The sequence below is a fragment of the Aethalodelphis obliquidens genome, unplaced genomic scaffold (genome assembly GCF_003676395.1).
Source record: "Aethalodelphis obliquidens isolate GAN/ISIS:26980383/991018 unplaced genomic scaffold, ASM367639v1 scaffold24, whole genome shotgun sequence".
In the NCBI taxonomy this organism is placed as follows: Eukaryota; Metazoa; Chordata; class Mammalia; order Artiodactyla; family Delphinidae; genus Aethalodelphis; species Aethalodelphis obliquidens.
The window spans coordinates 21,096,604-21,124,133 of NW_020837968.1; the positions used below are offsets into that span (position 1 = coordinate 21,096,604).

Below are 27,530 nucleotides of genomic sequence, written 5' to 3' on the forward strand. Positions count from 1 at the left end.
GTATTTCAGTTTTCCACTGAGGACTTCTTTGGAAACTGGTCCTCTCTCCACAGCTCCCAGTTCAGTTCCATCATTCAAATTGCAGCATTCTGATGCAGACCCCCAGGGCTCAGACGGGCTAGACACAGAAGCCCTGATGGCTTTCCCTTTCCAGCCTCTTCAAACCTAATGCTGCCCATCAGGTCCACGGACGTGCAGCCCCTCAAGGCTCCGAAGAGAGCGGACCAGCGGGAGTGCAGCTCAGACCGTCGATCAGTTCTCAAGCCGTCCCACCGGGCCTGGAAGGAGTGGCTCGAGTGGAGGTGCAACTTTCGGTGAGTGACGGGGAGGCGATGCCGCAGAATGACCTCCTGACCACTCATACTCATTTGTCAGTTCCAGTCCTGTCTGTACGAGGACCTTTACAGTTCTGGAAATGGAGTGTGGAACATTTGGGGGAGACTTGGAACTCAGGAGCTGTGCTCTCCTGGCTTCCACCCACAGAGCACGAACAGAGGGAGGAAAGCCTCCTTCTGCCCAGGTGTCTTCGGCGTCCCTGCTGTCCTTCTGTCCACTTTGCCCGAGCTAGGAGGTCTGCTGCGTCTCGCTGCCTCATGCTACAAGCTCGCAGTCTTTACTTGGTGATCTGTAGAATGGCGTTCTGACGTTGTCCCCCTCTTTGTTCCTAACCTGAGTACCTTGTGTCTGTGGGCCTAGCTGCCACCCCAAGGAACTCAACGGCCGGTGCTCCGAGAAGGGGTACCTCTAAGTATTGATGGCAGAGTTACACTCTGCTACCTCCTCCTCTTGAACCACGGGGCTCCGTAAGAGAGGGCCTGTGCTTCCTCTGTAGATGGGGACCCACGTGGCTGGGATGGGAGCTGTTCAACCCAGCTCTTGGGTCCCTGAGAGAGGGACATGCAAATCCCGCCCAAGCCCAGTGCAGCACTGTATGTCGGTGCAGGTTCGGTACAGAGGCTCCGAGAAGGAAAACGGATGCACATTTGGAGAAGAGAAAAGTGGTAGATGATTCTGAGCATCTGAACATTTACCTGGCAGACGGAATTGTAATCCAGCTACCAAATGATCGCTAATGCTGAGGCGATGAACCCGGCAGCACAGAGCAGCTGCAGTCAGTACAGAGCTCCAAGCTGCTTGGAGACCTTGTGAAAAATCATATTTTGACCCCAGCCTGACTTTCAAAAAGCACAGCCGCATTTCTTCCCATTATAAAAAGTCCTGTGCTGGCGTGGGACAGTGTCCCCCAGAAGGGGCCGAGGCATTCTGCAGTCGAGGTGGAAACACACACACACACACACACACACACACACACACACACACACACGGCAAACACCTCAAGAACCTTGGGGCATCTAGGAGGCCAACATGGGCTTGAGGACAGGAGAGGAGTGGCCGGCTTCACCTCCCTTCACCTCCTGCACCAGCTCTCAGGAGGCTGCCCTCTCCCCAGGCAGTCGGTTCTCTGATAAAGTAAAGCGTTAGAAGGCTAAACTCGTATCCTCTTGAATTCTTCCCTTTTCCATTTTTGCTAGAGACTTCCGTGATAGTGTTACTTTCTTCCCTTGTCCCTTTAGAAATCATGTTTTTGAAACGTCATGGAAACAGGTGGGAGAGGAGCCTGTGTGTGCGCGTGTGCTGTGGAGGTGGAGGGCACATGCCCACACGGGGGCCCAGCACCGAGAAACCAAGAAACGAGTATGCTATCTTGGATCTGATTTTAAAAACGAAAAGAAACACCCCAGCCCAGAGCCTTTATCTGTTTAACGTACCAGAACTCCACTGCAGGAGACCGACTTCTGTCTTAGCCTATTACCAAACGTGTAGCGCAGCTGCCTGGGAACAGCCAGCTTGTTGTTGCTGGGGGCCGTCCTGGGTTATGATCTGGAAGAATCTGAATCACCCTTTACATCTTTTCCTGCTCTCATTTTGATTTTGGCAGTGGCAGAAGAAGAGAATACTCCCCAGAGATTCAATGATTTCCCTTCAGAATTCTCTTGGAATCATAATGACTGTTAGAACTTGAAGGCACCCATATCTCATGCTAGTCAGCCTAACTGGTAATTAAAGTGCAATTAAATTTTTCACGGTATAGATTGTGCCTGTTTTTTCAGGGAAATTACAAACTCCAGGCCCTTGAGAGTTATGGGATTAATCTATAGACATTTAATAATTCAGCTTTGATCAGATGCAGTCGCATCTGAACGGGAAGGGGGATAGTATTGTTTTGTTATTAATGGTGCGTTTTAATTTTATTTGGTTTCTTAGAGACCAGAAAATACTACCAGTCCAGGAACGAAAGGCCATTTTCAAATTGGCTTACTGCTCTCATTAACATGTGCCAGTACTGATATCGCCACTGCCAGCCTCACTTCCCTCAAATAGATTTGAACAATTTAGAGTCCATTCCTGACTTGTCACCAGTGAACAAGGAATCAACATTTGGCCAGAAGTTGGGAGGCTTAATTGGTTGACCCTGTCTGGCCTTGGCCAAGTGTTTTTTTCCCTCTCTCCTTCCCTTCATCGCTCTCCTAATTTTTTTCTCTTTGTTGGTAAAAATGTCTTTGCAGTGCAGGGCTGTGCTCATAAGTCATTTCTTGACTTCTGATCTGAGGCCAGCATTCCCACAGAGACCTGGTCAGCTCCCGGGTCTCTGTGCTGAGGAGAGTGACCCTGGCCAGAAGCCGAGCTGAGCGCACCCGGAGCAGAGCTCCCACCTGCCCGCAGCCCCGCTGCGGCAGCAGGACGTGCTCAGGTGCTGGCTGGGAGGGGATTCGATGTGGGCCGCAGAGGCTGGACCACAGCCCACTCGTGATTTGTAGCAGAGGCCCACCTTCAGGCCCTGTCCTCAATCAGATTCATTTCTAACTTTTGAGAAGACATGGCTTTTTTTTTTTTTAGCCCATTTTGAAAACTCATCTTGAGAAATACTACGTGTCCCAAATTGGCAGGATATAAGTTTACCAGTAAATTAGTGCAGTATAGCATAGCAGCTAAGAGTTTAGATAGGAGTCAAATAGGGCTGTGCTGCAACTCCATTGCCTTGAGGTCCCTTATTTTAGACATGGGTTTCTTAGCTTCCCTGAGCCTCATTCTTCCCGTCTCTAAAGTGAGTATATTGACAGTACCTGTCACAGGGTTATTGTAATAAGGATTAAAGGAGTTAAACGTTAGCAAAATGCACAGTACAAAATAAGCACTCAACAGATATTAGCTGCTAATGCTTTAATTACCGACCTATGGGGTGGTGCATTGGCATTCTTTTTTGGGTACATTTTAATTCTGCATCCCCACTTTGGAGTACTTTTAGAATACTTTCTCACACCTCTCCAGACTAGAATTCTTCCTCTTCTCTGTCTCTTCCTTTGATCATCCCTATGAATAACAAAGAAGCTGAACCACTGGAAAGACTGTCTTACTCATCACCGTCTTCCCAGCAGCTAAGTTGTTCCAAGGCACATAGGGGGCCCTCAATATGTAATAGATGGCCACAGGGATGGAAGGAGTGTCCAAAACCAATTCGATGATGGGATAAGAAAGAAAAAAAAAAACTCTCTGGTTTCTTTACTCTTCTATCTCAAGTCATATGCTGCATACAGAAGCTGTAGTGGGGGACTTGGGAGTATAAGTTATGTTAAACTCCTAGCTGCACATTCTTCAAGTAATGTGCTCGAGCCTGGATTCTGAAGGCGTATTTGTCAGGTGGGACAGCTACTGACTCTCATATTAGCTCACAGGATAATGGCACAGCGCATCATCAGTCGGAATTGGGAAGAGGACACAATTTTCGTTCGGTGGTCTGGAGCCACGAATGGGGTGAACACTGAGTACTGATTTTCAAATGGTGACTAATAGAGGGTAAAAAGCAAAATATGTTTTTGGTTCCAGCTTATCCTTCGCCCATGCCACAAATTTTGGCAGTAAATTAAAATCAATCTTCATTTGCCTAAAACAGTAAATTATAACAGCAGCATGTAGCCAGGAAGACTTAGGACACAAATGAGCAGCGGGCTGTTACTTTCTGCATTGCACATCTGCAAATGTTTAACCAGCTCAGAAAAGAGACAAAATTGACGTGGAACATTGAGTACTATTCTAATATTTTTATTATTAGAATAATATGGGAATATTCTAATAGTTTTAATCTAATAATTTGATAATTTTAATCAAATCTTAGCTCTTGGCTTGTGTAATTTTCACCTCACCTCCAACTTCTTGCCTATGAATGAGGGCATTAACAAGCTTATATTCTGAAGACCTAACTGTGAAATAGCCTGACTCTTTCCTTCTCAGCTCTGCATTAGACACTAACACACTGGCCGAATCTATGGATGTGAGAAGCTTCTCTTTCATTTCTCCTGTTTTAACAGGAAACATATTCTTTTTTCTTTTACCCAGAATCTTAGATAAACAATTCATCTCTGTAGTTTTCAGCTGCCTGGGGCTTGACCCCGTGGATTTGTGAATCAGACTAGAAGCCTAATCTTTTTTGAATTTTTGATATGAAGTGGGTCCTGCCTCTCTGTGACTCATTTCAACATTTTAAGACAGTCTGGTCTAGCATCGTAAGCTTTTGTGTATATCATAATTCTTATTTGTGTGTATGTGTGAGTATGATTTGTAATGGGAAGACTCATGTAACTGAAAAGTCCAGGAATATCTAGCTTCAGGCATAGCTGGATCCAGGGCTCAAAGGATACAACATTGTTTCTCTCCAGCTCTCTGTTTCCCCTTGTGTTGCCTTCATAATCAGGTACATCAAATTTTTAAAAACTTTCGAAACTTTGTGACTCTGTCATTTTTCTATTAATTTTTGTTAACTCTAGAAATAGTGAATTTGTTCTTTTCCTGGAATCCTCACCTAATTCCACTACTTCCAGAAGGCATCTCCATGACTGTCCTTTTGTTGTATAAGAACCATTTAGCCTCCACGTGCCCTGGCTTTGTGTCTGGACTGTCATCTATCTTCCTTCTGTTTACTGCACACAGAGGGAGGCCTGGAGAACTCTACTTTCCCCAGCTATCAGGGATCTTTGTGTAGATTTAACCATATGAAACTATTGCTAGTTGATCATTTTCTATCTATGAAATTGGCAAGTTCATACAGTTCAACCTAAAATACCAGTCTGGAGTGGTACATGTTTTACAGCGGCAGCAGCAATTGTGTCTCAGAAACCTTGCATAAATTGCTATTTTTGTCGTTGCCGATGGTTTGTTACTGGCGCTTCTCCTGGCCTCGGTGTGATGTATAAACAGCTGGAGGCAAATGGCAGAGTGCTTGAGCATATGGCAAGTCATTCGTAACTGAGCCCCATGCCCGAGATGACCATCTTTCATGTCACAGTCGGAGGTTCTGGCATGCCGTTCCGGAATTTCACCATTAAATTAGGTTCTGTGAATCAGATAATGAGGAAAGATAGGAGGCATTTTTAGAAACTGTAGAGCTTCACTGCCAGCCCTGTGAGTCTTAAACATTCATGCTCCTTAACTCATTTCGGCCACTCTTGGTGGGGATTTGGGGGGAATCCGTAAATCCCCCAAAGGCCAATCTGCTAAGGCCGTTAACAGATCATCGAACTTCAGAGCTGGAGAGGATTCTAAAGACAGTCTAGCTGCAGCCACTCGCTTTACAGATGAGAGCATCATATCTCAGTGAGTTAAGAAATTTGCCCAGGGTCAGACTAGGACAAGGCCCATGGCTCTGGCTTCCCGGTCCTGTCTTTTTCCTCTTATTCTATCATTTCAGGGAGCAGTGCTGGCCTTCCGGAGTGGGGAGTCAAGTCCATTCCCCGCCCTCTTCACAGCTTGACTTTTGTTATTTTTTTGTTTAATTATGGGATTTTAGGTCACAGACAGGCCCATGAGGGAACACTAGAAACTGGAACCACCTTAGAAGCCAGAAACCTGCAGAGCCCAGAGCCAGGCCCTAGACGACAGCCTGTAGCCACTGACCTGGGGTATCCAAAGCGTGATCAAATTCCATCTCTAATATGGCAATCCTTCTGCTTTGGGAGGCAGAAGAAGTTTCTTAAAAAAATCATCTTAAAAACAACTAATCATTTGGCAAGAAATTAAATAAATAAATAAAATTCGTTTTGATCTTACTATCAAGTAGCTATTTTTACAATTTATAGTAAAGAAGAAGAAAGAGTCAGCTCATGATCTGGGGAGAAGGGGAGGTTAGTATTTGACTCTGACCCTAGGACTCCTGTAGCTGAGGCCTGTGGTGGCCTTGTAGGAGCCTGCTGTGCTGGTGGCCCTGAAAACTTGGAGAACTCCATCCCAGGAACACTGTTGGGTCAGATCTCTCCCATTATGTGAGTTTTCAGTAAGTTTTTGCTTATATGCAGGGGTACTCTGAAAGTAACTCAAATATTTTAAATAAATCAAACGATTATAAAATAAAACACAGTGGAATATGTTCACAGCAATGTTTAGACATTCCTGAAGTCAGTTCTCCAGGAATCATTGGACTGAACTGTACAACACACAACCTTCCTTTAACGGATGGGACTGATTGACTGCTATAGCAAAGCCTTGATCAAGACTAAATGACATTGTAATATTTTGGAAGAACATGATTTGATATTATTCCAAGTTTGTTTTTTGATCTTCTGTTTTGGTTTGTTTGTCTGCCACTCATTTGTTTTCTTCATGTGCCATTGTTTTTGTGTGGATCCTTCCCTAAAGTCATTTTTTTGGAAAACTAAATGTAGGATTCCCCTTTTATTGGGGTGTAATAATTGTTAGTTTCAGCCTATTTTTCCAACTGGAGACTTTTTTTTTTAATCCTGATGCCACCGCTCTGCATATGGAGGAGCATAACTAACTTTACTGGCTCACTTTACATACTTCTAGCTCGTTAATGCTTCACAATAACTCTCTGAGAAAGGAATCATTATCCCCATTTTATAGATGAGGAAATGGAGAGTCCAATGGATTAAGTAACATGGCCAAGATTAGAGAGCTATTATCCCTACCTCTGAACTTTCTAGCAACCGCAGGTTTGATAAACATGTCTTAAATATCTTTATCCAGATCGTGGCTACAGACGTTGAATAAATCCAGGCCAAGGATGGCCTGTTTCCAGTGCCCTCCAGGACGGAGGGAAATGTTAATCAACATCCTCTGGGAGAAGTTTTTCAACCACTTAGTGATCTACCTTGTCAAATCTGATACTCTGTTTATTGGCATTATTATTGTTTTTGAAAATTCTTTTACATATAAAAGCATCAAACACATTTTTTAAAGTTTAGCTATTTTAAACATTTGTAATTGGTTCTGGTATAATATGTAGCACACCCAGACAAAAATAAACTTCTTTAAGATCGAATTCTCTAAGTGGGGCTGTTTATTTGGTTTGTCCACCAGAGACTTGACTTTAAAAGCCAAATTGGACCTAGTGAGTCCTGGCACCCCACATCATAATATCTAGAGGGCTTCTTCAACACAGGATTTTATGTGATGAACAAAGAATTTGTCGAGAATCACTAAGTCCCATGCTGTGTAATGAGAACTACATAAAATTCATTCAATTATGTACAACTAACCACACATGTGCCCTGTTCTCAGTTTCTGTCTCTTCCCCATCGGGAAGGTAGTGCTAATGTTTAGCCACAGGGTCCAAGGAAAGAGTCTCTTTCATCAGCCAGACTGAACCCTTCTCCCAGGTCCTGGGGACCTGCCCCTGGGCGTCTCTCATTCTCCCATGGGTGGTGCTGGCTTGTCTACTGCTTGTTTTAGGATCCTTATTACTAATTACAGAAAAAATCCTAGTCTTTCCTTATGCTTTATACAAAATAGTCTTTAAGAACAAGGCTTTCACCCATTGCTATCCATAGATTTCATTGTTCTCAGCCAGTATGCCTACAGCAGTCCACTGCTTGTTTACACGGGCATGATAGGGCTCTCTGTCTCACCTAAGGTGCATTCTTACTACCATTCATTCATCAGCTTCTTAAATATTTAACTATTTATTATCTATCTCCCATGTACCAAGCACTCTTAGATATAGTATTTTTTTTAAAAGCATATATGAATCCTGCCACCAGGCAGCTCACACCCCTGTGTGAGAGGCATACCTTAATGACATGAGTCTAAAACTACAGCATGTAGTTAGGTACTGTGTTAGAGCTATGAAGGGAAGATACACTGTTATGAGAGCTTAAGATGGAAGGACCTGACGTGGTCTGGGGTGGAGAGAGGTGGCGTTAGGAAGGGTGCGTACACTGTTCTGAGAAAGTGATGTGAATTAGCCGAGGCAATGGGCCAGCCTTGGAGAGAAGCTCGCAGGTCCTGAGGCAGGAGGTATATGGGATACTCAGGAATTCGCGCAAAGGCCAGTGTGCTTGGGGGCAATGGAGAGATGAAGGATGGGGAGGGACGAATGGCCCCGAATGAGGCTGGTAAAGTGGGCACGTGCCTTAGGCCAGCTGCTGCCTGGTAGGTGTCTCAGGTTTTTGTTATTAAGTGCAGATGCCCCCTTGGGGTGTCTGGAGTTGATGCCAGCTGCTTATGCGGTTGGTGTGAATTCCTGCGCTGCAGCCCGAGGTGGGCAGGTGCAGCCCGGGGCTGGAGGTGCCACAGGAATCCTCTCTGGCTCACTGGTTCACGAGCAGACATCACAGAGAACCTACTCCAGGGCAGGATGGATGCCTCGTGTCAGCGCTGCCGCCAGGATGCAGGCAGAGCAACGTGTGGAGCACAGTTTACTCCCGTGATTAACGTTATTTACGCGTTCCGACAAAGCCTGAAAATGTTCATTTGCATAAACTCACTCATCATTTAGTCTGCTTCAGGGCCACTAAATCTACTTCTCGTCATAAATAATCCCAGACTCCGTGCATTCAAGCCCATAAAGTTGTCATTTCATTGGACAGGAGAGGAGAGGGACTTCTAGAGGGGAAGATAGTGCCTCCAGCCTAGGACAACACTACCTGCTGGTTCTGGTGCATGAGCTGCTTGCAGACCGTTCACAGAAGCTAGTTTTGGGGTCCTGAACAGCTGAGGTTGGGTCTGGGTGTAAGAAGCAGAATGTGTAGAACCGAGTCTTTGGATGAGGCAGGACGTGGCGGACCTTCCGGCTGAGCCGTAGGTGCCTCGGCCCCGCGCTGTGTCCTCCTTGCTGTGCTCTTTGCGCCCCTGTGTCAGAGGATGCTCACCCTCCCGTCGCACTCTGCATCTGACCTGAAGGGGGCGCTTTCGCACGCAGCCCTGCTTCCTGGATGCTGCTGTTTCTTCGAGGAGTGGAAGGGCCTCTGACCCTGAAGGGCTGGGGCGCTCTGCAGAGTAGTGAGTGCGCCGGGAGTCTGGGGGCACGGGGAGCACGGTGTTGGATGTATGGACATGTGGGCTGTGGGAATGTCACAAGGACGTCGTCAGGGAGAGAAGTTGGAAGTGGAGGGAGCAGGACGTGATGGGAGGGGGACCCTGCGGCACAGGCTGAGGGAGGGAGAGAACAACGGGACTCAGGGGCTGACTGCGTTCTTGGGGGGAGGTGAAATAAAGAAGCAGGAGAAGTAAGAAAATAGGGAGCAAAGGCAGGATGGTGATCTGAAGACTCGAACAGCAAGAGTGAGGAGTGAAGCTTGAAGTGGTAATCCAGAGATGGAAACGCAGGGGCGACCGCAAGTCCCGAAGTGGCCGAGTAAGGAAGCCTGCCTGCCCTACTCTTGTTCAGCCCTCACATGGGACAAGCCCAGCCTGGAGAAAACAGGTAGCCCGAGACCCTTGATACTTGCCCCTCTCGCGCTTGCTCTGGAGTGGGTAGGCTGAGAAGCTGGTGACACTTCAGCATGGAGAGGGCTCAAGGTGTGCACACGTGCACGTGTGCACACACTAAACAGTCAAGGCTCCTGACTCAAAAGGCTTCTCAGACTGCAGCTCCCTGCAGGCTGGGGCCCGTCTGGCTTGCGCTGGGAACTGCTTCCTCTGTGCAGGGCTGAGGGACTGAAGCCAAGCCCGGCACCGACTCTACTCAGGGATGTAACAGCCTGGGCTGGGTGGCGGGGCAGGGGTGGGGTAGCTGGGGCTGCCATGCTCACCTGCAACCACTTGATGTGAGAATCCTCACATGTGGTTTCCTGAAATTTGAATTACCTAGTAACAGCCAAGAGTTGTATATATATTTAAAGGTAAGATAATTTCTTAAAAAAAAAAATTAAGATTATTTCTACTTTCTGAAATGTGATTCATTTATGTAGGGCAACATTGGACCTTTATGCCTAATCTTTATCTGTTTTCTATGCCCCAAGCTACTAATCTCAAATGCTGAGCATCCTTGAACCCATATTGTGAAAAGTCTTACAGCTTTTGAAAATGAATTCCCTAGAACGCACAGGCAACAGACCACGAGTAGCAAGCCTTGGCAATCTCTTGGTCCAGCTCTCTTTTGGAACCTAGAAGCAAATGAGGAGACACATCTTGGCACAGTTTTGAAAAGCTACCAGTAGTGGACATTTGCAGCAGATCTGAAATCTCTTTAGAGTTGCCCATTTCCTGTACTGGCCTCAGTAGCCATTTGAAGGAAGGCCCTGTTCAGAAGAAAAGTACACCAAATCCCCTCATATTCTGTGCCCGGCAATTTGGTACTCGAATAGAAAGTTCCTTTTGCAAACTTTCACTCATACTGACAAAGAAGCAATTTCCTCCACCATCTGACTCCTGAGTGCAGTAGCTGGTGTAGATATGTCTTCTCCTGTCCTTTCAAATCCATCATTGTTTCTCAGGGGATTTGCACTATAATCATGGCCTTTCCTTTTCGACTCTTCAGAATAGTGATGCCTTCTGTAGAGAAAGAAGGAGAAAGAAACACTGAGCCTCCTCACTTCACTGATATTTGCTGCCTGATTGAAATTGGCAGGATGGGGCAATGATCGAGCTGTAGTAAAAGAGCTCCCTGTACATGCAGTGACCACACTGTATTCCCTTCCAAATTCAGATCAAAATATGCAAGAGTTTTGTGCAAATCAAATCCCGGTGATCTAACCTCACTGGTTTTGAATTTATGGTCGTTTAGAGAGGACTTGGGTTGATGTTCACATTTCCAGTATCTACAGAAGAAAAAAAATGTTTCCTAAAAAGCAAATGATGGATATGTAGGAAATTATAGGGGAAATATTCATGCTATCTTTACAGCATGCTATCCCAAATAAACATTACTAATCACAGGCAGTTCCTCACTATTTATTAAAGTAGGTCCTGGCAGAGTCTATATTTGGAAGTGGTCTATTAACCACTACTCTGTTATTATACAGACTTATAAAAAATCAGTCTCTATTTTACTGAAAGAATCCAGAATTTAAAATTTCTAATAAATAAGTTGCTTCATCAGCCCAATTAGTCCTAACAAATAAAGTTTTATTACATTTTCTTTCTGTAAAATGTTGAAACAACAGAATCTTTGCTTATTAAACATAATACCGACTTCCAAATAATTCCATCATCTAAGTCCCAAAAAGAAAATCAGGCTTCCCAACCCAAGAAGTATGTTTCCTTTCACATCAGGACATTCCTATGTATAATCTTGACCTTCATATTCATAGATAGCACTACTGTCAGTGTGAGTTGTATAGGTAAGTTTGGCCAAGAAGACAGAAGTGTGGCCTTTGGCTACTGTTTTAGAGATCTTATGGCTGTTTGCAACTTTGCTGTGAAGAAAATTAACTGGATACCATAATAAATATGTTGGCGGGGCGGGGGGAGTGTCTAAGATACAGTGGTCAGAAAAGGACTCTTTGAGAAGATGTATTCAAGCTGAAATGGGAAAGGTGAGAATGGCATTTGGGGAGAGGAGGAACACGGAGGTTTTGGTGCTTGGCTGTTCCTCTCTGGCATGTGTCTGGTCCTAAGGTGGGAGAAGTCTTGGTTGACCAGATAACTGAGGAGATGCCGGAGTAGGTGACTGGAACACATGGGCCAAGGGCATGAAATGAGGTTATAAAGGTAGTCAGGGAATTTCTTGGTAAGATGGCTTTATTAGATCATGCTTTAAGCCACAAGAGACAAAATATAACAAGGGGAAATTTAAATGTTATTGCCAGGGTCAAAGCAAGATCTGTGGATCAGAAAAAGAAGGGAGATGCAAAGCAGGTACAGAGCTGAAGCCACTGGCAGCCCAGCTCTGGGATAAAGCAGGCAGAAAGACTGGTAATTTGACTCCTGCAATGTATCAAAAACTAGATATGTTCTCTATGAAGTGGGAAGCAGAGTCAGGCTCACTGCTTAAAACCAGGGCTGTTTATAAGTGAGAGAGGGCATCCTCACTTATATGACAGGAGGCTGACAAAAGTGACTGCTAACCAATGCCTAGGAGGATAGCTTAAATGAAGCTTGTATCTCTATAGATGTAGAGATACAATCCCAGACACAGGATCCTGACCAGGACTTGAGCCAAACTACCTGCTGGCTTGGTGACTGAATATTTCTGTCACTGAGAGTAGGATCCCTGAGCCATCATTTAAGATTCTGTTCAAGATGGGGGCCTGGGCACTTGTGGGGACATGGTGCAAATAGAGACAGGGACAGAGACAGATGAGAGGGAACATCCCATTGAGAATGCATTTACACACCAAAATTCCAAAACACATGAGGAAATATAACATCAAGAAAGTGAACCAATCCACAGTCAGAAGATAAATTCAATCCATATGGAAATAAAATCATAGAATAAAAGTTTTAAATATATTATGAATCCTTAAAGAGAAAAATATCTACCAGGGTTGGGGAAATAGGATAGGAGAAGAGGAAAAGAACCAGTTATAGACCCTAGGAATGAAAACTATAGCCCCTAAAATTAGAAAACCATAGAAATATATTGAATTTAAAAATAATACTTAGGAATTTGTTTAGAATGCAGTTCAGAGGTGGGGGGGGGTACTAAGATGGCAGAATAGGAAGACCTCGAACTCGCCTCTCCCACAGATATGCCAAAATCACAACTACTTACAGAGTTGCTATCTGTGACAATGACCTAAAGACTAGCAACAACCGCACAAGGCAGGGCCTGGCAGCCAACTGGGCTGGGGGTCAACCCCACCTACCAGTATGCCCACAGTAATCAGCCCTGCCACAACAGAAGGGTACATGCGACCCACATAGCACACAGCCCTGAACCACCTAGCTTGGGTGGCCAGGGGAGCATGCTGCTGGCCCAATAGTACATTTCCAACATAAAGCCACTTCTCCAAGACAAGACTTGGAGACATAATGGACCTACCTAATACACAGAAATAAACACAGAGAATTAAGCAAAACGAGGAAACAGAGGAATATGTTCCAAACAAAGGAACAAGACAAAATCTCAGAAAAAAGAATTAATCAAAACAGAAATAAGCAATCTCCCTGATAAAGAGTTCAGGGTAGTGATCATAAAGACGCTCACTGATCTCAGGAGAATGGATGAACACAGTGAGAGCTTCAACAAAGAGAAAATATAAAAAGAACCAATCAGAGCTAAAGAATACAATAACTCAAATTTAAAGATCACTGGAGAGAATCAATAATAGATTTGATGATACAGAAGAACAGATCAGCAATCTGGAAGGCAGGGTAATGGAAACCAAGCTGAACAGAAAAAGAAAAAAAAGAATATGAAAAAAGAAGATAGTTTAAGGGACCTCTGGGACAACATCAGGTGTATAAACATCCACATTATAGAGGTCCCAAAAGGAGAAGAGAGAGAAAAGGAGGCAGAGAACGTTTTTGAAGAAATAATAGCTGAAAATTTCCTTAACCTGGGGAAGGAAATGGACATCCGGGTCCAGGAAGCAAAGAGAGTCCCAAACAATGTGAAGCAAAAGAGGCCTACACAAAGACACACTCTAATTAAAATTGCAAAAATTAAAGATAAAGAGAGAATTTTAAAAGCAGCAAGAGGAAAGCAACTAGTTATGTACAAGGGAACTCCCATAAGACAATTACCTGACTTTTCAGCAGAAATGTTGCAGGCCAGAGGACAATGGCACAATATATTCAAAGTGCTGAAAGAAAAAAAGAAAGCTACAATTAAGAATACTCAGAAAGTTATCATTCAGAACTGAAAGAGAAATAAAAAAGCGTTTTACAGACAAGCAAAAGCTAAAAGAGTTTATCACCAGTAAATTGGCCTTAAAAGAAATGTTAAATATTTTTTCTATGTGGGGAAAAAAAGGTCACAACTATATAAAAAAATATATTATGAAAAGGAAAATCTCCCTGGTAAAGGCAAACATACAGTAAAAGTAGTATATCAACCATTTATAAAGCTAGTGGGAAAGTTAAAAGACAAAAGTAGTAAAATAATCTATAGCTACAATAAGTAGTTATGGGATACACCAAAAAATGATGTGAAATATGATATCAGAAACAAAATGTGCTGAGGGAGTAAAAATATACGGCTGTTAGAATGTGTTCAAGCTTAAGAGATCATCAGCTTAAAATAATCATACATATAATAATTTTATACATACACACACACACACCCCTCATGGCAACCACAAACCAAAGATTGATAACAGATAAATAAAAATAAAGAGAAAGGAATCAAAACATAGGACTAAAGGCAGTCATCAAATCACAAAGGAAGAGGGCATGAGAAGAAAGGAACTACAAAAACAACCAGAAAACAATTAACAAAATGGCAGTAACTACATACCTACCAATAATTACTTTAATGTAAATGGACTTAATGCTCCAATTAAAAGACACAGAGTGGCTGAGTGGATTAAAAAAACAAGACCCATATATATATGCTGCCTATAAGAGACTCACTTCAGAGCTAAAGACACACACAAACAGTGTGAAATAGATATTTCATGCATATGGGAACAAAAGAAAGCTGGGGTAGCAGTACATATATAGAGCAAAATAGACTTTAAAATAAAGACTGTAACATTAGATGAAGAAGAGCATTACATAACAATTAAGGAATCAATCCAAGAAGAAGACATAACAATTGTAAATATATATGCACCCAACATAGGAGCACCTAAATACATAAAGAAAATGTTAACAGATGTAAAAGAGAAATTGACAGTAATACTGTAACAGTAGAGGACTTTAACACCCCAACCTCAATGGACAAATTATTCAGACAGAAAATCAGTATACAAACACTGGCCTTAACACATTATACCAACGCACTTAATAGATATATACATAAAATTTCATCCAAAAGCAGCAGACTGCACATTCTTTTCAAGTGCACATGAAATATTCTCCAGGATAGATCGTATGCTAATCCACAACACAAGTCTCAGTAAATTTAAGATTGAAGTCATATCAAGCATCTTTTCTAACCACAATGGTGTGAGACTAGAAATTAACTACAAGAAAAAAAAACCTAGGAAAAACATAAAGTATATGGAGTCTAAACAATATGCTACTAAACAACCAATAGGTCATTGAAGAAATCAAAGAGAAAATCAAAAAATACCTTGAAACAAATAAAAATGGAAACACAATGTTCCAAAATCTATGGGATGCAGCAAAAGCCGTTCTAAGAGGGAAGTTTATAGCAGTACAGGCCAACCTCAAGAAATAAGAAAACTCTCAAATAAAGAATCTAACATTAAACCTAAAGGAACTCAAAAAGAACAAACAAAATGCAAAGCTAGCAGAAGGAAGGAAATAATGAATATTAGAGAAGAACTAAATGAAATAGAGACAAGACAAACAAAACAACATTAGAAAAGATCAATGAAACTAAGAGCTGTTCTCGGAAAAGATAAACAAAATTAATAAACCTCCAGCAAGATTCATTAAGAAAAAAGAGAGGGCCCAAATAGATAAAATCAAATATGAAAAAAAGTTACAATTGACACCACAGTAATACAAAGGATCAGAAGAGAGTAATACAAACAATTATATGCCAACACATTGGACAACCTAGAAGAAAAGGATAAATTCTTAGAAACACATAATCTTCCAAACTTAAATCAGGAAGAAATAGAAAATCTGAAGAGACCAATAACTTTAATGAAATAGAATCAGTAATCAAAAAAGTCCCAACAAACAAAGTCCAGGACTGAGTGGCTTCACAGGTGAGGTCTACCAAACATTTACAGAAGAGTTAACACCTATCCTTCTCAAACATTCCAAAAAATTGAAGGGGAAGGAATGCTTCTGAGCTTACTCTACAAGGCCAGGATCACCCTGTTACTAAAGCCATGCAAAGGCACTAAAAAAAGAAGAAGAAAGAAAACTATAAACCAGTATCATTGATGAACACGATGTTAAAATTCTCAACAAAATATTAGCAACTGACAGTACATTAAAAGGATCATATACCATGATCAACTGGGATTTATCCCAGGAATGCAAGGATGATTCAGTATCAGCAAATCAATCAATGTGATATGCCACATTAACAAAATGAAGGATAAAAATCATGTGATTATCTCAATAGATGCTGAAAAAGCTTTGGACATAATTCAACATCCAAATATGATTAAAAAAAAAAAAAACAACTCTTAACAAACTGGGTATAGAGGGAACATACCTCAACATAATCAAGGCTGTATATGACAAACCCAGAGCCAACATAATACTCAATGGTGAAAAGCTTAAAACATTTCCTCTAATATCAGGAACATGACAAGGATGCCCACTCTCACCACTTTTATTCAACATAGTTTTGGAAGTCCTAGCCAGAGCAATCAGACATGAAAAAGAAATTAAAAGGATACAAATTGAAAAGGAAGGAGGAAAGCTGTCACTTTGCAGATGACATGGTACTATATATAGAAAACTCTAAAGACACTACCAAAAAACTATTAGAACTACTTAATTCAGTAAAATTGTAGGATACAAGATTAATATACAGAAATCTGTTGCTTTTTTATACACTAATAATGAACTTTTTTTATACACTAATAATTTCTCTTTCTGATGAAAGAGAAATTAAGGCAAAATCCTCTTTACAATTACATCAAAAAGAATAAAATACCTAGGAATGAATCTAACCAAGAGGTGAAAGCACCTGTACACTGAAAAGTGTAAGACACTGAAGAAAGAAATTGAGGGCAACACAAACAAATGGAAAGATATACTGTGCTCATAGATTGGAAGAGTTAATATTGTTAAAATGTCTGTACTACCCAAGGCAATCTACAGATTCAATGCAATCCGTATCAAAATACCAATGGCATTTTCCACAGAACTAAAACAAATAACCCTAACATTTTCATGGAACCACAAAATACCTCAAATAGCCAAAGCAATCTTCTGAAAGAAGAACAAAGCTGGAGGTATCATGCATCCTGATTTCAAACTATGCTACAAAGCTACAGTAATCAAATCAGTGTGGTACTGGGAAAAAAAAAATACATAGATCAATGGAACAGAATAGATATCCCAGAAATAAAACTCACACTTATATAGTAAATTAATCCATGACAAAGTGGGTAAGAATATAAAATGGAGAAAAGACAGTCTCTTCAAGAAGTGGTGCTGGGAAAGCTGGGAAGCCACATGTAAGAGAATGAAATTACAACATTTCCTCACACCATATACAAAAATAAACTCAAAATGGATCAAAGGCTTAAATGTAAGACCTGGAACTGTAAAACTTCTTGAAGAAAACATAGGCAGTACATTCTTTGACATTGGTCTTAGCAATATTTTTTGGATATGTCTCCTCAGGCAAGGGCAACAAAAGCAAAAATAAACAAATGAGACTATATCAAATTAAAAAGCTTTGTGCAAGTGAAGGAAACTATCAACAAAATGAAAGGGTAGCATGCCAAGTGGGAGAAGATATTTTCAAACTATATACATCTGATAAGGGTTAACATCCAAAGTATACAATGAACTAATACAAGTCAATGTCAAAAAACCCATACAAACCAGGGCTTCCCTGGTGGCACAGTGGTTGAGAGTCTGCCTGCCAATGCAGGGGACATGGGTTCGTGCCCCAGTCCGGGAAGATCCCACATGCCGTGGAGCAGCTGGGCCTGTGAGCCATGGCCACTGAGCCTGCGCGTCCAGAGCCTGTGCTCCACAACGGGAGAGGCCACAACAGTGAGAGGCCCGCGTACCGCATAAAAAAACAAAAAACCATATAACCCAGTTTTTAAAATGGGCAGAGGACCTGAATAGACATTTTTCCAAAGGACACATACAGATGACCAAGAAGCATGTGAAGAGATGCTCAATATTACTAATCATAAGGGAAATGCAAGTGAAAACAAGGAGATACCATCTAACATCTGTCAGAATGGCTATTATCAAAAAGATAATGAATAACAAATTTTGGTGAGGTTGGGGAGAAAAACGAACCTTTCATACACTGTTGGTGGGAATGTAAATTGGTGCAGCCACTATGGAAAACAGTATGGAGACTCCTCAAAAAATTAAAAATTTAACCACTATAGAATCCAGCAATTTCACTTCTGAGTATTTACTTAAAGAAAACAAAACCACTAATTATAAAAGATATATGCACCCCTAAGTGTTCAACAGTAAATCAGTGGATAAAGAGGATGTGGGAGGGGGTGTGTGTGTATGTGTATGTACACAATGGAATATTTCTCAGCCATAAAAAGGAAGGAAATCTTGCAGCTTGTGATGACATGGATGCTTCTAGAGGGTATTGGTTCTGGGACCTAAGTGAACAAATCAGACAGAGAAAGTGAAATACTGTGTAATCTTATTCACATGTGGAATCTAAAAAATCAAAGTGAAACAAAATGATAAGACTCATAGATACAGAGAACAAATGGCTTGTTACCAGAGAGGACGGGTGGGGTGGGGCAAAATCGGAGGGAATTAAGGAGTACAAAGTGCTGTTATAAAATGAATAAGTCATGGGGATGTAATATACAGCATAAGGAGTATCATCAATAATGCAGTAATAACTTTTATTGGGACATATCATTACTAGACTTATTGTAGTGATCATTTCGTAATGTATTTAAATGTCAAATCACCACGTTGTACACCTGAAACTTAGCATAACATTATACATCAACTATATTTCCTAATTAATTAATTAATTAAAAAAATTATAACGAATACAGCTCAGAGAGAAAAAAAAAATTTTTAAACACATGAAAAAGCAGCTAAGGAGCATGAAAGATATTTTGAGACTCTCCAATAAACTTATTTATTCATTTATTTACTTATTTTTTGAAGTAGAGTTGATTTACAATGTTGTGTCAATCTCTGCTGTACAGCAAAGTGACTCAGTTATACACATAGAGACATTCTTTTTTTAATATTCTTTTCCATTATAGTTTATCACAGGATATTCAATATAGCTCCCAGTATGATACAGTAGGACCTTGTTGTTTATCCATCCTGTATATAATAGTTTACATCTGCTAATCCCAAACTCCCAGTCCTTCCCTCCTCCAAGCCCCTCCTCCTTGGCAACCACAAGTCTATTCTCTATCTGTGAGTCTGCTTCTGTTTTGTAGATAGGTTCATTTTTGCCATATTTTAGATTCCACATATAAATGATATTACATGGTATTTGTCTTTCTCTTTCTGACTTACTTCACTTAGTATGATAATCTCTAGTTGCATCCAAGTTGCTGCAAATGGCATTATTTCATTCTTTTTTATGGCTGAGTAATATTCCATTGTATATATGTGCCACATCTTCTTTATCCATTCATCTGTTGATGGACATTTAGGTTGTTTCCGTGTTTTGGCTATTGTGAATGGTGCTGCTGTGAACATAGGGGTGCATGTATTTTTTTAAATTTTGGGGGGATAAAAGTCATATAATATAAAACATACTATTTTAACCATATTTAACTGTACATTTCAGTGGCACTAAGTACATTCATGTTGTCGTGCAACTCTCACCATCATCCATCTCCCGAATTTTTCACCTTCCTAAACTGAAACTCTGTCCCCTTTAACACTAACTCCCCATTCCCCCTTCCCCACACCCACCCCCTGGCTCCTGGCATCTACCGATGTGCTTTCTGACTCTATGAATTTGACTATTCTAGATACCTCGTATAAGTGGAATCAAATAGTATTTGTCTGCACCTAATGTATATTGGAATGAATTTTTAAGGTTAACTTCATATATGTCTTGCAAGCAGATCGTATCTTCCTGTTTTTTCCCCCTGTGCTATACAGTAGGCACTCACCAGTCATCTACTTCATACGTAGTAGTGTACAGATGTCAGTCCCAATCTCCCAATCCATCCCCCCCCCCCCAACCCCCTTGGTGTCCATACATTTGTTCTCTACGTCTGTGTCTGTATTTCAGCTTTGCAAATAGGTTTTCTGTACCATTTTGCTAAATTCCACATATATGCGTTAATATATGATATTTGTTTTTCTCTTTCTGACTTACTTCACTCAGAATGACAGTCTCTAGGTCCACCCACGTCTCTGCAAATGGCAAAATTTTGTTCCTTTTTATGGCTGAGTAATATTCCATTGTATATATGTACCACATCTTTTTTATCCATTCCTCTGTGATGGGCATTTATGTTGCTTCCATGTCCTGGCTGTTGTAAATAGTGCTGCAATCAATATTGGGGTGCATGTATCTTTTGGAACTATGGTTTTCTCCAGGTATATGCCCAGGAATGGGATTGCTGGGTCATATGGTAGTTCTATTTTTAGTTTTTTAAGGACCTTCATACTGTTCTCCATAGTGGCTGTATCAATTTACATTCCCACCAACAGTGCAAGAGGGTTCCCTTTTCTCCACACCGTCTCCAGCATTTATTGTTTGTAGATTTTTTGATGATGGCCATTCTGAACCGTACGAGATGGTACCTCATTGTAGTTGTGATTTGCATTTGTCTAATAATTAGTGATGTTGAGCAGCTTTTCATGTGCCTCTTGGCCATCTGTATGTCTTCTTTGGAGAAAAGTCTATTTAGGTCTTCTGCCAATTTTTGGATTGGTTTGTTTGTTTTTTTTAATATTAAGCTGCATGAGCTGTTTGTATATTTTGGAAATTAATCCCTTGTCAGTTGCTTCATTCGCAAATATTTTCTCCCATTCTGAGGGTTGTCTTTTGGTCTTGTTTATGGTTATCTTTGCTGTGCAAGAGCTTTTAAGTTTCATTAGGTCCCATTTGTTTATTTTTGTTTTTATTTTCATTACCCTAGGAGGTGGGTCAAAAAAGATCTTGCTGTGATTTGTCAGAGTGTTCTTTCTATGTTTTCCTCTAAGAGTTTTATAGTGTCTGGCCTTACATTTAGGTCTTTAATCCATTTTCAGTTTATTTCTGTGTGTGGTGTTAGGGAGTGTTCTAATTTCATTCTTTAACATGCAGGTGTCCAGTTTTTCCAGCCCAACTTATTGAAGAGACTGTCTTTTCTCCATTTTATTCTTGCCTCCTTTGTCAGAGACTAGGTGCGTGGGTTTATCTTTGGGCTTTCTATGCTATTCCATTGATCTTTATTTCTGTTTTTGTGCCAGTACCATACTGTCTAGATTACTGTAGCTTTGTAGTATAGTGTGAAGTCAGGGAGCCTGATTCCTCCAGCTCCATTATTCTTTCTCAAGATTGCTTTGGCTATTCAGGGTCTTTGTGTTTCCATACAAATTGTAAAATTTTTTGTTGTAGTTCTATGAAAAATTCCATCATAATTTGATAGGGATTGCATTGAATCTGTAGATTGCCTTGGGTAGTATATTCATTTTCACAATATTGATACTCCCAATCCAAGAACATGGTATATCTCTCCATCTCTTTGTGTCCTCTTTGATTTCTTTCATAGTATCTTATAGTTTTCTGAATACAGGTCTTTTGCCTCCTTAGGTAGGTTTATTCCTAGGTATTTTATTCTTTTTGTTGCTGTGGTAAATGGGATTGTTTCCTTAATTTCTCTTTCTGATCTTTTGTTGCTAGTGTATAGGAATGCAAGAGATTTCTGTGCATTAATTTTATATCCTGCAACTTTACCATATTCATTGATTAGCATCCGTAGTTTTCTGGTAGCATCTTTAGGATTTTCTATGTATATTATCATATCATCTGCAAGCAGGGACAGTTTTACTTCTTCTTTTCCAGTTTGGATTCCTTTATTTCTTTTTCTCCTCTGATTGCCATGGCTAGGACTTTCAAAACTATGTTGAATAACAGTGGTGAAAGTGGACATCCTTGTCTTTTTCCTAATCATACAGGAAAAGCTTTCAGTTTTTCGCTGTTGAGAATGATATTTGCTGTAGGTTTGTCATATATGGCCTTTATTATGTTGAGGTAGGTTCCCTCTATGCCCACTTTCTGGAGAGTTGTTATCATAAAGGGGTGTTAAATTTTGTCAAAAGCTTTCTGCATCTATTGAGATGATCCTATGTTTTTTATTCTTTAATTTGTTAATATGGTGTATCATATTGGTTGATTTGCATTGAATAATTGAAAAATATATTTTTTTAATATATTTCAAAATATATTGAAAAAGCCTTGCATCCCTGGGATAAATCCCACTTGATCATGGTGTGTGGTCCTTTTAATGTGTTGTTGGATTCCGTTTGCTAGTATTTTGCTAAGGATTTTTGCGTCTATGTTCATCAGTGATACTGGTCTGTAATTTTCTTTTTTTGTGATATCTTTGTCTGGTTTTGGTATCAAGATGATTGTGGCCTCGTAGAATAGCTTGGGAGTGTCCCTTCCTCTGCAATTTTTTTGGAAGAGTTTGAGAACGTTGGGTGTTAGGTCTTTTCTAAATGTTTGATAGAATTCACCTCTGAAGCCAGGTGGTCCTGGACTTTTGTTTGTTGGAAGATTTTTAATCACAGTAATTTCATTACTTGTGTTTGGTATGTTTGTACTTTCTATTTCTTCCTGGTTCAGTCTTGAATTTGTCCATTCTAAGAATTTGTCCATTTCTTCCAGGTTGTCCATTTTATTGGCATATAGTTGCTTGTAGTAGTCTTTCATGATCCTTTGTATTTCTGCAGTGTCAGTTGTTACTTTTCCTTTTTCATTTCTAATTCTGTTGATTTGAGTCTTTTCCCTTTTTTTCCTTGATGAGTCTGGCTAATGGTTTATCAATTTTGTTTATCTTCTCAAAGAACCAGCTTTTAGTTTCCTTGATCTTTGCTATCATTTCCTTCATTTCTTTTTCATTTATTTCTGATCTGATCTTTATGATTTCTTTCCTTCCGCTAACTTTGGGTTTTTTTTGTTCTTCTTTCTCTAGTTGCTTTAGGTGTAAGGTTAGGTTGTTTATTTGAGATTTTTCTTGTTTCTTGAGGTAGGATTGTATTGCTATAAAATTCCCTCTTAGAACTGCTTTTGCTGCATCCCATAGGTTCGGGTTGTCGTGTTTTCATTGTCATTTGTTTCTATATATTTTTTTATTTCCTCTTTGATTTCTTCAGTGATCTCTTGGTTATTTAGTAGCATATTGTTTAGCCTCCATGTGTTTGTATTTTTAACAGGTTTTTTTTCCTGTAATTGATTTGTAATCTCATAGCGTTGTGGTTGGAAAAGATGCTTGATATGATTTCAGTTTTCTTAAATTTACTGAGGCTTGATTTGTGACCCAAGATATGATCTATCCTGGAGAATGTTCCATGTGCACTTGAGAAGAAAGTGTCTTCTGCTGCTCTCAGATGGAATGTCCTATAAATATCAATTAAGTCCATATGGTCTAATGTGTCATTTAAAGGTTGTATTTCCTTATTAATTTTCTGTCTGAATGATCTGTCCATTGGTGTAAGTGAGGTGTTAAAGTCCCCTACTGTTATTGTGCTACTGTCGATTTCCCCTTTTATGGCTGTCAGCATTTGCTTTATGTATTGAGGTGCTCCTACATTGGGTGCCTATATATTTATAATTGTTACATCTTTTTCTTGGATTGATCCCTTGATCATTATGTAGTGTCCTTCCTCGTCTCTTGTAATATTCTTTATTTTAAAGTCTATTTTGTCTGATGTGAGTATTGCTATTCCAGGTTTGTTTTGATTTTCATTTGCATGGAATATCTTTTTCCATCCCCTCACTTTCAGTCTGTATGTGTGCCTAGGTTTGAAGTGGGTCTCTTGTAGACAGCATATATACAGGTCTTGTTTTTGTATCCATTCAGCCAGTCTGTCTTTTGGTTGGAGCGTTTAGTCCATTTACATTTAAGGTAATTATCAATGCGTATGTTTCTATTACCGTTTTCTTAATTGTTTTGGGTTTGTTTTTGTAGGTCTTTTTCTTTTGTGTTTCCCACCTAGAGAAGTTCCTTTAGCGTTTGTTGTAAAGCTGGTTTGGTGGTGCTGAATTCTCTTAGCTTTTGCTTGTCTCTAAAGCTTTTGATTTCTCTGTCAAATCTGAATAAGGTCCTTGCTGAGTAGAGTAATCTTGGTTGTAGATTTTTCCCTTTCTTCACTTTAAATACATTCTGCTACTCTATTTTGGCCTGCAGAGTTTCTGATGAAAAATCAGCTGATAACTTTATGGGGATTCTCTTGTATGTTATTTGTTGCTTTTCCCTTGCTGCTTTAAATCTTTTTTCTTTGAATTAAATTTTTGTTAATTTGATCAATATGTGTCTCAGTGTGTTTCTCCTTGGGTTTATCCTGTATGGGACTCTGCGCCTGGACTTGGGTAGCTATTTCCTTTCCCGTGTTAGGGAAGTTTATGACTATAATCTCTTCTAATATTTTATCAGACCCTTTCTCTTTCTCTTCTTCTTCTGGGACCACTATCATTCAGTTGTTGGTGCATTTAATGTTGTCCCAGAGGTCTCTGAGAGTGTCCTCATTTCTTTTTATTCTTTTTTCTTTATTCTGCTCCTCGGCAGTTATTTCCACCATTCTATCTTCCAGCTCACTTAATCGTTCTTCTGCCTCAGTTATTCTGCTGTTGATTCTTTCTAGTGTAGTTTTCATTTTAGTTATTGTGTTGTTCATCACTGTTTTTTTGTTCTTTAGTTCTTCTAGGTCCTTGTTAAACACTTCTTGTATTTTCTCAATCCATGCCTCCATTCTATTTCTGAGATTTTAGATCATCTTTACTATCATTACTCTGAATTCTTTTTCAGGTAGACTGCCTATTTCCTCTTCATCTATTTGGTCTTGTAGGTTTTTACCTTGCTCCTTCCTCCATAACATATTTCTCTGTGATCTGATTTTTGTTGATGGGTAGTGCTGTGTTCCTGTCTTGCTGGTTGTTTGGCCTGAGGCACCCAGCACTGGAGTTTGCAGGCAGTTTGTTGGAGCTAGGTCTTGGTGCCGAGATGAAGACCCCTGGGAGAGTCACACTGATTAATATTCTCTGAAGCCTGAAGTTCCCTGTTAGCCCAGTGGCCTGGATTTGGTGCTCCCTACAGAGGGGCTCAAGTCTGATCACTGGCCTAGGAACCAAGACCCTGCAAGCTGCACTCTGTGGCAAAAAACCCAAAAACAAACAAAACAAAACAAAAAAACAGACAACAAACAAAAAAGAGCAGAATGATAATAAAGAATAGAAAATTAAATAAAACTAAAAAATAAACAATATACTAGAAAAAATAAAATTGAAACAACCACCACAAAACACAACAGGAAAAATAAAATTTTAAAATTAAAAATAAATTAATTAATAATTCCCTGGTGCCTCTGCAATCAGTGTCATTGCCCCGCCCATGAGCTACATCCAACCCCTGCCTCCCCAGGAGGGCCTCCAAGACCTCTAGGACCTGCGGTGTCAGCCCCACCTCTGCATGTGTTCCTTTCACCAGTGTCTGCTCCTGAAGCTGGCCCGGAGCACACATGCCCGCACGGGCCAGCTGGGGCACAGGCTTCCACGGGCACATCTGCAGGGACCGGCACAGCCAGAGCAGGCTTTGGAGGGGGGTGGCGCTCGGTCCACCTGGACCCGCAAAGCCAGAGGAGGTTTTGTCAGGGGCAGCAAGTGTGTCGCCAGGACCCGCATGGCCCACAGAGCCTTTGGGTGGGCATTGCTTGGGTTCACAGGGACCCGTGCAGCCAGAGGAGGCCTTGGTGGGAGCAGGGCTCAGGACCGGGACCCATGCGGCCCACAGAGGCTTTGGCGGCGGCAGGTCCCATGCCTGGGACCTTCGTGGTCAGAGGCGGCCTTGGCGGGGGGCGGGGCTCAGGCCAGGGACCCTAGCAGGCTTGCCAGGGCTTGAGGGGTGGGCAAGCCTGCTCAGGTGTGTGCCTCCGCCACTGCCCAAGGAGGGTGGGCAGCAAGGGGCACCACAACGGTGGCCCTGCTCTCTGCACGCCACTCAACACAGGTGCCCCACTTCCCTGGTGGCCCAGGTCCCCCCACAACCTTCCGGCCATGGAACCTTTCCCCCTGCTACTCCAGGCCATCTCCTCACCGCCAACAGCTATCCCCTCCCGGGGTCCACCCTCCAAAACCTACTGTCTGGCACCCAGTTGCCCTCCCCACTGGGAGGCACACAACCCAGGCCAGAGTGCGCAGGTCCGCAGCCAGGACCACGTGCACAGGCCCCACTTTTTCCCAGTCTCCACAGACCAATCGCCGCACTCCTCTCCATCCCCCTGAGCCCCCGAAGGTCCCCCCCATCCCTGCTGATCCCCCGCCATGAGTGGGTGCCCCCGAGTGTGGGAACAGCTCCTCAGCCCCCACCCCCAGGGGTGCTGGTCCATCCCACCTCCACCCTCTTCCCCTCCTCCTTCCCTACCACACCCCACCCGGTTGCACGGAGGCCCCTTCCTGTCCCCCCAGGTGTCTGAGGTCCCCCAGCAGCACCCAGCAGGTGCTCCTCGAGAACTAATCCGATGCCTCCCTGCTGTACCCTGTGAGGAGATGCAAACTCCACGTCCTCTACTCCACCATCTTAACTCTGAGCCCGCATGTATCTTGTGGAATTACAGTTCTGTGCAGGTATATGCCCAGCAGTGGGATTGCTGAATCATATGATAATTATATTTTTAGTTTTTTGAGGAACCTCCCCACTGTTTTCCATAGTGGCTGCACCACCTTACATTCCCACCAACAGTGTAGGAGGATTCCCTTTTCTCCATACCCTCTCCAGCAGCGGGAGGTAGTACCTCATTGTAGGTTTGATTTGCATTTCTCTAATAATTAGTGATGTTGAGTATCTTTTCAAGTGCCTACTGGCCATCTGTATGTCTTATCTGGAGAAATGTCTCCTAAGGTCTCCCGCCAGTTTTTTGAATGGGTTGTTTGTTGTTGTTGAGTTGTATGAGCTGTCTGTATGTTTTGGAGACTCTCCAATCGACTTCTAATATGAGGTTCTAAACAAAGAGCCAGCAAATTATTATTCTGCCAGAAGTTTTAAAAGACACGAGTCCTCAGATTTAAAGCATACTTCCCAGTACTGAGTAGGATCAATAAAAGAAATCCAAACTTGGACATATTGTAGTGAAACTTGAAAACATCAAGGATAAAGGATCTTAAAGCCCGATATCGGTTAGGTTGACAGCCATTTCTCAGCAACAGCCATTGAGGCCAGAACACATGGAAGAATATCTTCAACGTGCTAAAGAAAATAATTGTTGAGAGAAAGAATTCTCTGTAGGTAAACTATCTTTCAAGAGCAAGAATGAAATAAAGATATTTTAGGAAGTACAAAGAACCTCACTAAAAGAATCGTTAAATGATGTATATTACAAGAAGAAAAGTAATCCCAGAGGGAAGTTGTAGGATG

General features: G+C 41.4%; 1 protein-coding gene across 2 annotated transcripts in view; it reads left to right on the forward strand.

The window, feature by feature from the left end:
* Positions 1-27,530, forward strand: part of SMYD3 (SET and MYND domain containing 3) — a 717,667-nt gene that overhangs the window by 645,143 nt on the left and 44,994 nt on the right. Inside the window, exon 11 of one of the 2 annotated variants that reach the window (XM_027122399.1) lies at positions 155-659. The exons of the other annotated variant lie outside the window; for it this stretch is intronic. Coding sequence (XP_026978200.1) covers positions 155-644 — 490 coding nt within the window. The 3' untranslated portion in view covers positions 645-659. Of the gene's footprint in view, positions 1-154; positions 660-27,530 lie in introns of those variants that run through there. 2 annotated transcript variants of the gene reach the window in all.